We start from the raw sequence: 15,464 nt of genomic DNA, 5'->3' as shown, positions 1-15,464 counted from the left end.
TTTTTTATGCTATTGTGATTTTGGATGAGTATTTTGCTTTTGCTTTGTTGGGGTTTGTGGTTATTTTAAACAAGACAACTTTTGAGATAATTGTATGCTAGAGACAAACAAATTTACTTCTCCTTTTTTTTATTTATTTATATATTGACGTGATAAGATATGTTTGTTATTACAATATTACTTTTATTTTATTTTTCATTAATCCATCACTAACTCAACTTTCAATAAGTCTAGAGTTGTGAAATCATATAGTTTTGAATAAATTTAACATCTTTCTCTCATATAAAGGTATAAAGGTAAATTCTACGTGTATATGGACTCATTTTTATGCTTAGTGGATTAAAAAGTCGACTTTTTTTATTATTTAGCTTATTTTTATTATTATTTATTGGTTTCATTACACTTTTTAGTACTATTTATGGGTTTCACAATACTATTTCAGCTATCTTTTAACTTTATCTATAATATTTTCAGTAAAAAATTTTCAGTTTCAACAAAATAAGTTGTTCTAAAAAAGACTCTTAATTTAATAAATTATTAACTTGTGAAATTGTGAATAGTTAACGAAAAACGATAGTAAACAAAAAGTATTCACTACTTACAATTTAACAAATTAGTAAGCTGCAAAATTAGATGTGTGATTGAATGTATTCTTAGACTCATTTATAAAAGTTATAGAAACATGTTACATAAATCTTACAAACAAACGTTAAAATTAAATATGATCAGTGATACCTAATTTTTATTTATTTTATTTTATTTGAATAGTGATACCTAATTTTATATAATGAAATAATAAAATCCAAAAGAAAAGTGCAATACATTGAATTGTACCGAATAATTTATCAGAGCACGCAACTGGGTACGGTGACTCAGCCTACATCTGTGATGTTCTGTTTAATTTACGATGTTGTCCCTGCGTATTGATTAGAATAGCTAGGCTGTCCTTTGTTCAAATTGTTTATGGAGCGAATCTTGTTTTATTCTCACCAATTGGCACAACAGTTTCTGGTTTTTCGATCTTGGTTGGTGTACTTTTGGTTTGCTTTGAATGTGGGTGTTTAGGACTTAGGATCTAGATCCAATGAAATTAGCCTATGAAATTGAGTCTAGCTTGGCCCAATGGACCAATTTGGCTATTTCCTCTCCAAGGGCTATCATTTTACACCTAAAGTCCAAACAAATAAAGCTAGTGCAGATAGACAAGCTTTTAAATGTGTTGTTTGCCTTGGGGATGCAGTTTTTTTCTTCTTTTTTTATTTTTTAATAATTCAGGGCCCATTTAGTATTGTTATTTAAACAACAGTTTTTATTATTTAAATATCATAACACGTATTTCTATAACACTTAAACTACGTTATTAGAAATCTCTTACTAAACGGCAATTTGGAAGGGAGATTTAAGTTTAAAATTGGACTTGTTTGATAAAAACATCATAAAATATCGGTTGAGTTATATAACTCTTGACGATATACAATTTTTTAGACTTCAATTTTTAATATAAAAAAATACAAATGTTATTGTACTTTTACACAATATTAGAGAGAGAGATGTCTATATTGTGATGAGTTGAGAATGCCAAACCGTCCTCTACTTCTCTCTCTCAACTTCCAAGAAACCCACATCCACCCATAATTTCCAGCAAAGTCTCTTTCCATCCTTTAAACCACACAATCCTTGTTGGGTTACACGTATAAGTGAAGTTCCACATTGAATAAAGATGAGAAGAATAAGTTGTCAATATAACATAATTAAGCACATATCCATTGGGCTTAGGCCTTTTGGGTTAAAGTGTGTCTCTATATGTTATATTAATTACTCAAGGAGGCTCCCCAAGGTGTTTAAGAAAAAAAAATGGGGGCCAAAAATGAATATTGCTAATGGTGCTAAATAATGGTGTGATGCGAGGTTCCCATGGACATGGATGTGTAGGGTTAACACGTGGTTCCCATGGATGGCGTACAAGAGACCCATGGATGACGCGTTGATGAAGTGAAAAGCTCATTAGGCAAAGGGGAGTGAGTAGGACTTGTTCATGGCCCACAGAGAGGTGTTGAAACCCATAGAGAGGCAAACACGTAAGGGGAAGATTGTTAAGTTACACGTGTGAGTGAAGTCCCATATTGAATAAAGATGAGAAGAATGAGTGATTAATATAATATAATTGAGCACATATCCATTGGGCTTAGACCTTTTGGGTTAAAGTGTGTCTCTATATGTTATATTAATTACTCAAGGAAGCTCCCCAAGGTGTTTATCCCCCTGACAATCCTCCCCCCCTACAAACCTATAGCCTTCTATCTCTGAGCCTTATCTCACCAAATATGTACGGATTGCACTACCACCATGGACGGAGCCATTCATGCATTGCCCCCCCTAATTTTTTTTTTAAAATAATATAATTATATAACTATATATTTAGGTACTAATTTTAGCAATTTCGTTTAATAAAATTACATTTTCTACCACTTATGGATCATTATAAGAGAAATGCAACAGCTACAAACCTTTTTACAACAAATTTATAGACTATTGAGGTAGCAAATTACATCACTTTTTTACTTACTAATAACCACTAATTATAATAAAAATTTGTAGATCAAGTATTTTCCTCCTTTTAAAGTCCATAAAAAAATTTAAGATCTAAAATCTAAAATATATATATATATATATATATATATACAAGCCCAAAATATTAGTCCAACAACAAAAAGTATCTGTGAGAACGCGATTTGTAACGAACCGTAACAGTGTTGGGTTCGCACGTAAAAAGGCCCAAACAATATCATTTGTAGAGCGTGGGTTTGAAAGGCTAGGCCTTAGTCACCAGACGATGGGTTTTTCGTGGTGTTCATGCATGGTTTAAATTGTGTTCGCCCTGGGAGTCTTTCTCCTGGAGGTGGGCTGGGAGGCTCTGGTTTTTGGCCATTTTTCCCAGCCCCTTCTATGAATTACTTACTTTTCCTTTTATACTAGCCTGTGTTTTTTATCCTTCGTCCACGTGTAGGATCGACATTCCAAGACTGATACTTGTCCCATCAGTCCATACCCAGAGTGGTTGGGGGGTGGTTGTAAAAGTTGGAGAGTATGGTTCTGTCAGGTGCAGAGTATTGAATGGCAGTAAGGGCAGCTTTTCCTGGTCGTTATACTTTCCAACATACCCTTTTCTATTGGCACAGATATTTTAGATTTTTTCCCAAGTTGTTTCTATACCATTTTTGCCCTTTCTTCTTGTGAGATCTCGAACATGCCAAGGACTGAATCGTCCTCGGCTGTGTCCCAAGGCTATTTTGTACTTGTATTACCGATCCTGGGTTATAACCTTCCTCGGCTCGGGCCTTTAGACCCCAATGAATAAATGGGCCAGGGCCACAAACTATTGGGCCCCACAATAGCCCCTCAAAATCTTGCTGTCCGACCTCTTAGTTGGGAGAGGAGGATTTTGGTAACGTCGAGCCTTTATTACGGCTCGTTTAACTCTGTCTTTCATTAATGCTGGTGTCTATTCATCTACCCAGGAAACATACCGGACTACGAGACATTCCTATGAATTCATTCACAATGTGTCCCCGCCGTTTGATTATTCGAAACGCACCTTTAATGACTTACCTTTACGAGACTATTTAAATTCGACGGTTTGTTGACGATGTGGGGAAGTGGAACGGGTACATTCTCGTTTACAGATTTTCTTGGAAATCTAGACAGATTAAATACCTTCCGCTCTACCTTTCATATAAGAAGGAAGGCAAGAGGTTATTTCTCTTGTACAGAGACCCTTTAATCTTTCTGAAATCTGAAACCTTTAGCTTCCTCCAGAGTTTACTTTATCCGCTAATTGTATCTTAACTTGTGATACACTCGAGATAGGAGTAAGTAATGAAAGAATCATTCCCCTCCCAGAAACACCACATTCTTACGAAACTCAAAATGGCTCGGTCAGGGCAAGGATAGCGGAGACTCAAGATCCTTCTTACCCTCATTTCAGCCAAAATTCGAAGCAGGGGCTCGTCACGTCAAACTTCCGGCGCGACTGAGTTGGGGTCACCCATTATCAGTACCAGCCGCTCTCTCATGAGCATAGCTAACATGACACCAGCGTGTTAGGAGTCAGGACTGACGCAGGGACTAAGTGCCCCTGCTTCTTCCTCTCTTCGTTCGCTGGTGCCTCCTTTTGCCTCTCTTTCTTCTTCTTTCCACCACCAGATCCATCCTGGTGCTTTTCCTTCTTCCTCTTCTTCTCCTCCTTCTCTCTCTTCATCTCCTCCCTCTTCTTCTGAAGAAGGTCCTCCTCTCAATATGGGCGCTACTGGGGCAGAGTTTGGAAGGATTTCGGAGACAAGTTTAAAAAAGCATTTGACTGTTTATTTGTCTGTATTGTTGTGATTTTTTTTTTTTTTTTTATTTTTTTTTTTTTTTTTTTTGTAATCCACCTTCTGTACAGGCTTGTTTAAACCCTTCTTTGTACGTTGTAATACATCTTTATATTAATAAAAGTCGTTATTGCTTTACTTCACATGTTTTATCTCTTTATTTCTGAAATAGTTACGCCGTGAATAGACATACTATCTTGTGAATCCTTTTTATTTTTACACTTTGACCGACGTCTAGGACCGAAATCTCAGTTAATAGAAAGATCTTACTCTGTGTTTATTGAAACTATCCAACTTAATAATACTGAATCGAACAAATGATACTTAGAGTTGAAACCCACATTAAGAAGAAAAAGACAGGATATTATGATGAGCTTATTGGGGCGGTCTGGCACAATACCGCCGACCTGAGAGCACAATACTTAGGACCGAAATCCCTTATTGAGGAAAAATGTACTATTATGAACTTATGAGAGCTGTTCGGCACAATAATACCGACTTGAACATATGATACTTAGGGTCAAAACTCTTGCTAAGGAAAAGATATTATCATGAATTTAATAGAGTTTTCTGGCACAATAATGCCGACCTAAAAGAAAACAACACTTACCCCAAAATAGCCGAGATAACTACTGAATGCTCGGCGCGGTGTAGGAGGTAATCATCCGAAGACATATAACCCAAAAATGAACAGCCCCTCCAATTTGCTGAGTAATAGGGAGTTTCACCATCTTCCTTACAACTTTCATAGCCTTAACCTTTTTCTGGTATTTGAGCCGAGGATTGAGCAACTTAGAATTTTTATTAAGTAGCCGACCTTTCTATAGGTTTGAGTCCGAGGACCATACAATACCTTGGTTCTGTCCAAAACTCAATTTTCTCATCTAAGTAGTTGGTTTCCCCATAGGTTTGAGTCTGAGGATCATACAATACTTTGGTTCTGTCCAAAACTCAGTTTTCTCATCTAAGTAGTTGGTTTTCCCATAGGTTTGAGTCCGAGGACCATACAATACCTTGGTTCTGTCCAAAACTCAGTTTTCTCATCTAGGTAGTTGGTTTCCCCATAAGTTTGAGTCCGAAGACCATACAATACCTTGGTTCTGTCCAAAACTCAGTTTTCTCATCTAAGTAGTTGGTTTCCCCATAGGTTTGAGTCCGAGGACCATACAATACCTTGGTTCTGTCCAAAACTCAGTTTTCTCATCTAAGTAGTTGGTTTCCCCGTAGGTTTGAGTCCGAGGACCATACAATACCTTGGTTCTGTCCAAAACTCAGTTTTCTCATCTAAGTAGTTGGTTTCCCCATAGGTTTGAGTCCGAGGACCATACAATACCTTGGTTCTGTCCAAAACTCAGTTTTCTCATCTAAGTAGTTGGTTTCCCCATAGGTTTGAGTCCGAGGACCATACAATACCTTGGTTCTGTCCAAAACTCAGTTTTCTCATCTAAGTAGTTGGTTTCCCCATAGGTTTGAGTCCGAAGACCATACAATACCTTGGTTCTGTCCAAAACTCAGTTTTCTCATCTAAGTAGTTGGTTTCCCCATAGGTTTGAGTCCGAGGACCATACAATACCTTGGTTCTGTCCAAAACTCAGTTTTCTCATCTAAGTAGTTGGTTTCCCCATAGGTTTGAGTCCGAAGACCATACAATACCTTGGTTCTGTCCAAAACTCAGTTTTTGGCATGGGGCCTTGGCTTTAGGGGAATTAGCTCCTCGGCCAAGCCCTTAGAACCATCCATGCGACTGACGCTACAAAGCGTAGCCCCTAGTCAAGAATCATAGCCCCTAGTGGAACTTTACGCTAGAACTCTATAACCGGCTATTAGAAATGACAAGGGAATTCTCTCGACCTACCGCCTATGCCAACACACAAGCCTTTCCCACAGACGGCGCCAATTGTGAGGACGCAATTTGTAACGAACCGTAACAGTGTTGGGTTCGCACGTAAAAAGGCCCAAACAATATCATTTGTAGAGCATGGGTTTGAAAGGCTAGGCCTTAGTCACCAGACGGTGGGTTTTTCGTGGTGTTCATGCATGGTTTAAATCGTGTTCGCCCTGGGAGTCTTTCTCCTGGAGGCGGGCTGGGAGGCTCTGGTTTTTGGCCATTTTTCCCAGCCCCTTCTATGAATTACTTACTTTTCCTTTTATACTAGCCTGTGTTTTTTATCCTTCGTCCACGTGTAGGATCGACATTCCAAGACTGATACTTGTCCCATCAGTCCATACCCAGAGTGGTTGGAGGTGGTTGTAAAAGCTGGAGAGTATGGCTCTGTCAGGTGCAGAGTATTGAATGGCAGTAAGGGCAGCTTTCCCTGGTCGTTATACTTTCCAGCATACCCTTTTCTATTGGCACAGATATTTTAGATTTTTTTCCAAGTTGTTTCTATACCATTTTTGCCCTTTCTTCTTGTGAGATCTCGGACATGCCGAGGACTGAATCGTCATCGGCTGTGTCCCAAGGCTATTTTGTACTTGTATTACCGATCCTAAGTTATGACCCTCCTCGGCTCGGGCCTTTAGACCCCAATAAATAAATGGGCCAAGGCCACAAACTATTGGGCCCCACAGTATCAATAGGCAATAGCAAAGCTAAAAAATAAAATAAAATAAAATAAAAATAAAAATAAAAACCTTTGAGACTAATCAACCAATTTTACCAAAAACAAACTAAAAAAAAAAAAAAAACCCTTTGAGACTAATCAACCAATTTTACCAAAAACAAACTTAACCCTTTAAAAAATTTTAAACAAAATAATTTTGTCCTTACCAACAAAAGACACTCTACTCACGCATGAAAAATAATAATAATAAAAGAAAACCTTTGTCAACTAAGCAATAGAACTAAAAGTAGAAGCCACTGCATATAATTAACAATAAAATCACCCTCCTAACTCCAAGTCCTGGCTCCGTCCCTGACTGCCACTACACACATCCTCAACTCAAGTTTATCTCTCTAATGAGTCTATCAGAAGAAAAAGATATTTCTTGCTTTTTGCCTGTGTCGAACTTGCTTTTCTTTCCTACACAAAACATTGAGTTTTGGACGTTTGGTGAACCATAACAGGTGTGGGTTATGTGTTTTTCTTTTAAGCCCAATTAAAACAAGTGATGAAGCAGTGAGTTTTGCCCACCAGATTGAGTAAACCAAAAAGTTACTGTAGATGGAGTTTTTCACTTTTTTTATATAGTTATAGTTAGTAGAAAAACTTCGGATAAAATAAAGACAATGAAAATATGTTTTGCCAAACACATATGTGCGTTTGAAAGTTACCTTTTGTTGATTACTTATTGCCTACTTGTTCAAAGTTAGTTAAACAAGTATCCAAAAAATTTAAAAGAAAAAGCTGACGGCACCAAAAACAAGCTACCCAAAACATAGATTGAACAAGAAACCACATAGAAGCTAAGCTATATCAAGACCAAACCCGCACAAAGCAAGCATCCAGGAATTCTGTCAAGTAAAATCAGAGTATCGGATTCTTCACATGCAACACGAGGCGCAGTTTAAAGTTGATTTTTTTCCATCTTAGACCTTGCAGCCATTCTACATTTCAAAACGCTAGCTACCTAAAATTCTTACAAATGTAACATCTTATATAACAGATTTATATAATGTCTCTTTCAAATACATGTGGAATTTCAATAATAATCTCACACTTCAAATATATGCATCTTTCCTTTTACATTATGTGGAGTATGGACCCGACAATCGTAAAGAATCTACATACTCTAAAAAGGAGGATGTATAAAACAAATGCACGAGATACCTTCTCATCAAGTTTACATATATATATATATATATATATAAATAATATTACACACACGTGAGAGAAACTTTCAATACAACCTTTAAAAGTTGTATCTAATGCTATAAAATCCCTTACATATATATCTATAATTCACTCAAAGGAATCCAACGTGCATGTGAAATGGATGTTACATTAGATTCTTTGCATAAATACTTTTTTTGTGCTATACATGGTTAGATGGTCCACCATTGTGGCTTCCTACAATTTGGACATAACGATTCTCCTCTTATTATTATTTTTTTTAAAATGCTAGAACCACACCATTTCACATAACTTTGGCCACAACTCGTCACGTGACAAGTTGTGAATGGTACAGGTATGGTCCCACATGGACCCACCACCACACATCTACCATTCACAACTCGCCACATGGCAAGTTGTGACCAAAGTTGTGTGAAATGATGTGGTCCTAACATTGCTATTATTTTTTAGCTGGGTTCGTAGAGTTTCACTTGCCCTTGGAAATGGGTGTTTTTACAATATTTCCAACTTTCACGGCTTTTAGACAAAGGGATTAGACCAAAATCGAAACTTTAAAAATTGAGAGACCAAAAATGCAATTTACCCTCAATACTAAATAGTAGTGGTATAATTACAGTTCTTGAAGCAAACAAAAGCAACACATATAAACCTACAACTGATATTGCTCAAATTTGAGCTTCACCAAACTTTACTAAATGCAGTGGTAGAACCTTGATGACAATGCACTGATCTATTGCTTTTTAGCTGCATTTTACTCTAATCCACAAAAACTGCATAATCATCTTGCTCATTTAAGCATCAATGAAAAACCAAAAAAAAATAAACTGGTACAAATGCATACACCTCTGGGAACAAAAGCAAAAGCACTACAAACAGCTTTTTAAGCTATGCTACAGCTGCTGAATAACCAAGAAGCAATTCAGCATGCAACTGACTTGTAAAATTAGTCTCTAATAAAAGCTAATTGGAATCACATCTTCAATCCAAATGAACCATACCAGTCACATATTAGATCAATGTACTGAATGATTTGCATACCCAGTTTGGCAACCTCAGAAAAATAGCACACCAATTTGTTTAATCTAGTACAAGATGGCAGTTCAGATTGGATTTTGTGCAACAACAGAAATGTCACTATATATAGTCATCTTCGAACTAAGACGTGCAAGTTTCTCAGGCGCTTGGAAGAATCACTACGATTTTGACCCAAAAAAGAAAGTCAATTTCGCAATGGGAAATATTCAAACGAAGTTTTTCACTACCTTTATGAGGTTCTTGGCACAACCTTTTCCATCCTCCATCCCCGGCCCTCTTGAAGACTCGTGGCTGCTTCCTAGGAAAGGTTTCTCTCCAATCTGGTTGTGCCAAGAAATTCATAACTGTAATCAGCACCTTTTCCATCCTCCATCCCCGGCCCTCTCGAAGACTCGTGGCTGCTTCCTAGGAAAGGTTTCTCTCCAATCTGGGTGTTCAATCAGATACTCCCATTGCCTAAAAGGGAAAACTTAGAAAATAAATTATAAAAATAAAAACTATTACTATTTTCTAACCAATCATTGTTTCACAATATAAATTTGCTGCAAGTTTTCAACTGGTAAACATCTTATTTTTCACAGGATATCTTCATCCCTCTTTGCATCTCATTTTCTTTTCTATTCCTCTTATAAGATTTTGATTGCAGTTTGTGATGCAAGTTTTCAACAACAATTGATTAGAAAATAAAAATATATGTGCTGCAAGTTGCTTAAAAAAAGTCCTCATCCCTCTTTGCATCTCATTTTCATTTCTATTATTTTTATTACATTTTGATTGCAGTTTGTGTGTCTATGAAAAAAAATTACATTATAACATGCCCCTTTTGGGGTTTTTGTGTGTGTGTGTGTGTTGGGGGTGCGGGGACTTTTAGGTAGCAAAACAGCATACCATAAACCCAAGTCATGACTTATTAAAGACACAAAAACCTCTATATCTATTTATTCTTAAATTATTTTGCTCTCTATCCAGCCAATGGCTATCATATTGACTTGTATATTGGCATCCAAAAAGCAAATTGTGTAATGCTCAAATAGTTATTGCCTATTAAGTAGTAGTTAAGATGCTTATATCACAGGCTGACCAAGGACCCCTAAGGGTAGCACAATTGGCTGGGGACCATGCCTCATGAAGCAAAGGTCACTAGTTTGAATGTCCCATTCCCTTCCCCCTCCCCTTACGCCAAAAACGTGCTTATAAGAAAATAACTGTAAATCCCAGTTTTATTTTAATCAGACTATACCTTCTTAAATTATCCACGAAATCTGGGGCCTCAGCAGAAGGAGAAGTGGAACATCTAAGGAGAATTTCTGAATCAGAAAGACTTTGTAGTGTCAAAGAAATATATTTTTGGCGAAAGCTCCTGTATCAATGGAAAGAAGAGCTCAAAGCATAAGCATAGATGCAAGAAAGAGCGAGGAAATAAATTTATAAAAATAAAAAAATAAAAAAATAATAAAAAATAAAAATAAAAAAATAAAAAAAAAACCAGAAAACTGCTTTGGAAAGAAATGAATCCTGTGCTTTCTTTGAATGCAGATGACATAAGCTGTAGTTTGTAGGTAGTTTAAAAATTGTACCAGCAGCATGAAGCAATTCTGAATTGATCAGTTTGAGTATCATATGTCTCAAGCAACTTGCCACTCCAACTGGGGTCCTCATAGGCTGATGTTACTCGAATTCTCCTAACAATCTCATCTGGACATCTTGAAGTTCTATCAAAACAGGCAGGGGTAACTAATCCAGTGGCAGTTTCTACCTGAAAAACGTTGAAAAAGATTAAAATCTATATTTTAGAACAGTGCTACGAGCTTCAACCACATACATTAACCAACAGGGGCTGCAAACATGTCATAAAACTATGAAGACCACACAAGTAACTGGTTTAGTGATTATGCGTCTTGCTATGTGCCATTAAGTCAGTCAATACAAGAATCTGTCTCACACATGTAACTAGTCTACCCAACAGATGTCTTTGCCTTGCCATTAAATAGATCCAAACTAGAATCTGTCCCAAATGATATTTTATATATATACACACATATATATATATATATGTACTTCTTGATGACCCGAAACTATTTGATCCATACAAGTAATACTTTGCTAGAAATCAATACTAGAATCTGAATGCATATCAAATAAATCTTTTGGCCTTGCTTCTGTGCATTTGGGTTTTTGGCTAACTGAGACTTCAAATGTGGCAAATTCATCAGAGCTACAGGCTTAAATCATTAACTTTACAACACTGCAAAGAGAATATATGAGAATGCATATACCCAGTATCTACATAGCTGCCTCTTCCATGACATTTCTCACTTTTGTTTTTAATTAATAAGTCCAGGATTGAAGCTAAGGCAGTATATATGGGCTCGGTAAATCATTTTTTCCTCTACCACCTTGTCCACAGCAGAAACCAACTAGTATTTTGCTAATACAAGTTTGATATTCCCAGTTTGAAAGAAAGATCTGGCTCTATTTCTTTCAAGCAGGTTTTAATTTATTTGCATGAACTAAACACAGACAAAATATTTAAGATATAGGAATCAAAGAGTTGAAGCTGACCACTAAACCATGGAAAATGGGGTATGCATTCCCTTCAGAATCCCTTCTGGTGTTATGCCCAAGAACAAAGAGAGTCTGAACATGAAAATTTTCTGGTCTTGTGAACAAAGCTTCAACTATTTTGGCACACAATGGAAAGGAATGACCATCCAACTGTTCCTGGCTTTCTGATCTAGTGCTAGAGCACTGCATAAAAAGTTCAACACACTCAACTTCAATTATTCTGACTCTTGGATAACTACATCATGGGAAAATCAATAATAAAGTACAGGATCCCAAACCATACATTTGGTGAAACATCTTCAAAGCCACCGACAAGATGCACCTGCATTCATTTCATTATGCAGTCTTTTCAATCCATGTAATAGTAATTAAGATCAATAGGCAAATTTCATTGTTGAGAAGCCAAAACTATAGAGAAATAGAGTAAGTACATCCAACTCAGCATCCATATTGTGATCAACAACATGCAATAACATCTGGGAGAGGCCCATGTCCACAATATTTGGAGAATCCATATGAGAAACTGAGGTCCTGCACTTAAAAAAAAAAAAAAACAGAATCAAATGCAAAGAACCAAACGGAATAGAACTGTGATATTTTTAATTAATTCTGTCTCCCACATATGATCAGTTCTTACATTCCATTTTTCTTGTTGCGAATAACAATGCCCACACAGGTTGTTGCTTCATCAGTGCCAACAAACTTATCATATGAAAGGGGAAAACTGATGTTAAGAAGGAAGTTGGAAATAAGAATACTAAAGTAACTAAACGGCACTGCAGTACTCTATCAAGTGACAATTCATCGTACAAAAACATTTCTAACATTGCTCTAAGGCTATTAAATTGTGAATTCAATTCATAAAACCATGCAATTTTATATCTGAAATTCCAAATGGGGCTATCTTAAGGATTAATTTTTTGGAACACATACATCAACAAATGCAGGGTCAACAGTTCCATATTCTCCTTGGAACAGATAAATCCATTTATTCTTCGTCAATCTATCCATGCCAGACTCTTCATAAACTGAGAACTTCCTCTCTGGAATAGCCTTGAATGAATTTGCGGCAGATACCAAAATAGGGTCTTCCATCAAAGCAACCAGGGTATTTCCCTGTTCATAAGCACAAGTTTTTCGCATTTGTTAGTTATACACATAATATAAGACAGAATTATGCAAGCAGATTATTTGTCAGATAAAACCAAGAATTTACAATCCTACAGGAAAGATTCTTCTCAGAGAAAATGTAATTATTTCCAGAAGTATAAAATTTTTGTACAGTTCATTAGTTGTTGTACCTTAGGTTCTTCAATTAAATTCAACCGTGGCACTATACTATATTAATCAATACAGCACATTTTTTTGCAAAGACAATTAAATTCAACCATGTGGTTTATTGGTCAATGCCAACGCAATTACATGGTTGAATTTAATTGGGAAATCTAAGATATAGTACCTAAGTTTTGTCCTTTCCAGAATTATATTGCCGTATTATTAAACCAAAATGGTGAAACACATTTACTTCCTTTTCATTCTCTTCAAGTATAAGAAATTTGAACCACATGAATGCTCTCATATGTACAATATCAACTACTCAACTAAGCTTGTCATCATTAAAGATTCTAAACTCCAGAAGTTGGGAACCATAAGAAAGGCTAACTGAGGCTCCAATCTTGACATTAAGCATCATATAAGAGCAAGTTGTAAGGTGGAATTCCCCCCAATCGCATTTACACCTATCCTAACTTCTCAGACCATAATAAGAGCAATGAAATTTCACCACACAACAAGAAGGTAGAGCAGAAAAGAAAGGAAAATCCAACCCAATTTGCATTTCAACAACTTTCATCACAAAACTTCATACCCAAGAAAGTTAAATTATCATCCTACACAGAACTGACAATCAAAGAGTCTCTCTCCAAATCAAATAAACAAGAGTCAGAAAGAGTCCATTACTAATTTAAAATCCCAATAGGATGACAAATTTACACTCTTTACTCCTACAGTGGTTACAAATATCGCTCCTATAAATGCACAAGGGAACACATAATCTAAAAACATTGAATTTTTACCAGACAGATTTATGTTAATGCTAAATAAGCAGATGGGTATTTGAAAAAGTGCGAGGAAAAGAGTGAAATGGACAAGAAAGAAAGAAACAGTGAAGGGAACACCTGAGACGAAGATGAAAATGGGACCCCACCAACAAATATCATGATTTTGGTGCAAAATATCCTCCGAAAATTTCTTTGATAGATTGATCTCTCAGAGAGAAGTGCAGAGAAAGGAAGACTTTGTTGACTTTCTGAGTTGGGAGTGGCAGACTGAGAATACAATAGGACACTATGCAATTGGTGTGGATGATTGAGATTTAAAGTTGCAAAAAGCAACTTTAAATCTCAACCATTAAATATAAAAAATAGGAAAAGTAAAAAAAGTAAAGATAAAAAAGTTTAAAAAAAAAACGGTGAGGCACTTGGGTGAATTGCAATCCCAATCCGGACACTATTTAGGGGGTGTTTGGTTGGAGAATTTGAATAATATTGTTTGGGTATTTTTGATATATGTGTAGGTGAAAAATTTGGTAGGAGAATTTGAATAATGTTATTTGGGTATTTTTGATATATGTGTAGGTCGAAAAGTGTGTGAAAATATGTGTAATATTATTTAAAATGTTCAAAAATATATTCAAAATGGGTACCAAACGGCCTTAGCATTTAACGTTCGAGCTTCGTGAGTTTTCGTTTGCTTGGATACTTTTCCTAGACTTTGTCACAACGGGATTGGCTGACTTTTGGAACAGTTTAAGGAAGGGTCAACTCCAAGGTTAAGAACTCTCTAGAAATCTATGCACCTGATGCCATTTTCAAGAGCAAATCACATATTAGTGAATAAATATGTAAATCAGTTATGAATAGGGAGAAAATTTCACTTTGAGGGGTACAAATCTTCTTTATAAAACCATAAAAATCTATTTTTTTATGTAGTTATAAATTTCTCTATTAGAGACAGTAACTTATATACTTATCTTATTAAAGACAGCAACTTATATGCTTATCTTATAGAGCGCGTCCCTCACAAGCGTATAAAGATATTTTATATTTTGTGGCACTAACTTATAATTGATGAATTGATCTAACTTATAATAGACGAATTGATAGTCATTTTTTATAACAAAAGATGAAAGCTAGGATAGAACAAAGAAGAGAACATGAACATGGTTTCTTAGATATTCACCATGGTACTTGGATGATGGGATGGTTTCTAAAGGGACAGACGAGTATATGATAAGTGCATTGATGGTTTTTTGTTTAAGCTTCTCCCCATTTTATAACGGGGATTAACCTGATTTGATTGGAAATTGCCATGATTCCATTATTGAGGAGTCAATATGTTGTTTTTGCATTAGGAAGAGGGTAAGCATCTTCTTCAAAGGTTAGTCGTTAAATTAGTTAGATCTGTGGATGAATCAAGGCCTCTTGCTTTGGGACCAAAGAATTGTACTACTTCCGAACATGAATCTATAATAACAGACTTTCTATAACTCACCAAATGATTAGAGACTGAAATGAAATTCTTCACTACACAGCACTCAAGGAGGCTAAAATCCTTATGACACAATTCTCCCATAGGAGAACTCGAGTTTAAACACGTGCGCACACGCATACACAGTCCATCTAGACCATTCAAACATCGA

General features: G+C 36.1%; 1 protein-coding gene across 3 annotated transcripts; it reads right to left on the bottom strand.

Annotated features, from left to right (window-relative positions):
* Positions 1-9,148: 9,148 nt before the first annotated feature.
* Positions 9,149-14,091, bottom strand: LOC115984146 (protein N-terminal asparagine amidohydrolase-like). 3 transcript variants are annotated; one of them, XM_031107064.1, is made up of 9 exons: positions 13,942-14,090; positions 12,698-12,880; positions 12,402-12,466; positions 12,196-12,295; positions 12,048-12,086; positions 11,762-11,947; positions 10,777-10,955; positions 10,440-10,559; positions 9,149-9,655 (listed from the first exon to the last, which is right to left on the bottom strand). In XM_031107064.1, the coding sequence occupies exons 1-9, from the start codon at positions 13,981-13,983 to the stop codon at positions 9,550-9,552; spliced, it is 1,020 nt and encodes a 339-aa protein (XP_030962924.1). In that variant the 5' UTR covers positions 13,984-14,090; the 3' UTR covers positions 9,149-9,549. The 3 variants fall into 3 exon arrangements, with proteins under 3 accessions (XP_030962924.1, XP_030962925.1, XP_030962926.1); XM_031107065.1 differs by lacking the exon at positions 10,440-10,559 and having other exon boundaries at positions 13,942-14,091; XM_031107066.1 differs by lacking the exon at positions 13,942-14,090 and having other exon boundaries at positions 12,402-12,488; positions 12,698-12,826.
* Between the last annotated feature and the right edge of the window lie 1,373 nt (positions 14,092-15,464).

The sequence above is a fragment of the Quercus lobata genome, chromosome 4, assembly GCF_001633185.2.
Source record: "Quercus lobata isolate SW786 chromosome 4, ValleyOak3.0 Primary Assembly, whole genome shotgun sequence".
NCBI lineage: Eukaryota > Viridiplantae > Streptophyta > Magnoliopsida > Fagales > Fagaceae > Quercus > Quercus lobata.
This window is presented reverse-complemented; position numbering and strand designations above follow the sequence as displayed.

Excerpts from the sequence above, each read along its gene's own strand:
- LOC115984146 (XM_031107064.1), bottom strand. The coding sequence starts at position 13,983 with ATGATATTTGTTGGTGGGGTCCCATTTTCATCTTCGTCTCAG. Across the intron at positions 12,881-13,941 it reads CATTTTCATCTTCGTCTCAG|GGAAATACCCTGGTTGCTTT; the intron begins GTGTTCCCTTCA and ends GCTTATGAACAG. Across the intron at positions 10,956-11,761 it reads CCATTTTCCATGGTTTAGTG|GTAGAAACTGCCACTGGATT; the intron begins GTCAGCTTCAAC and ends AACGTTTTTCAG.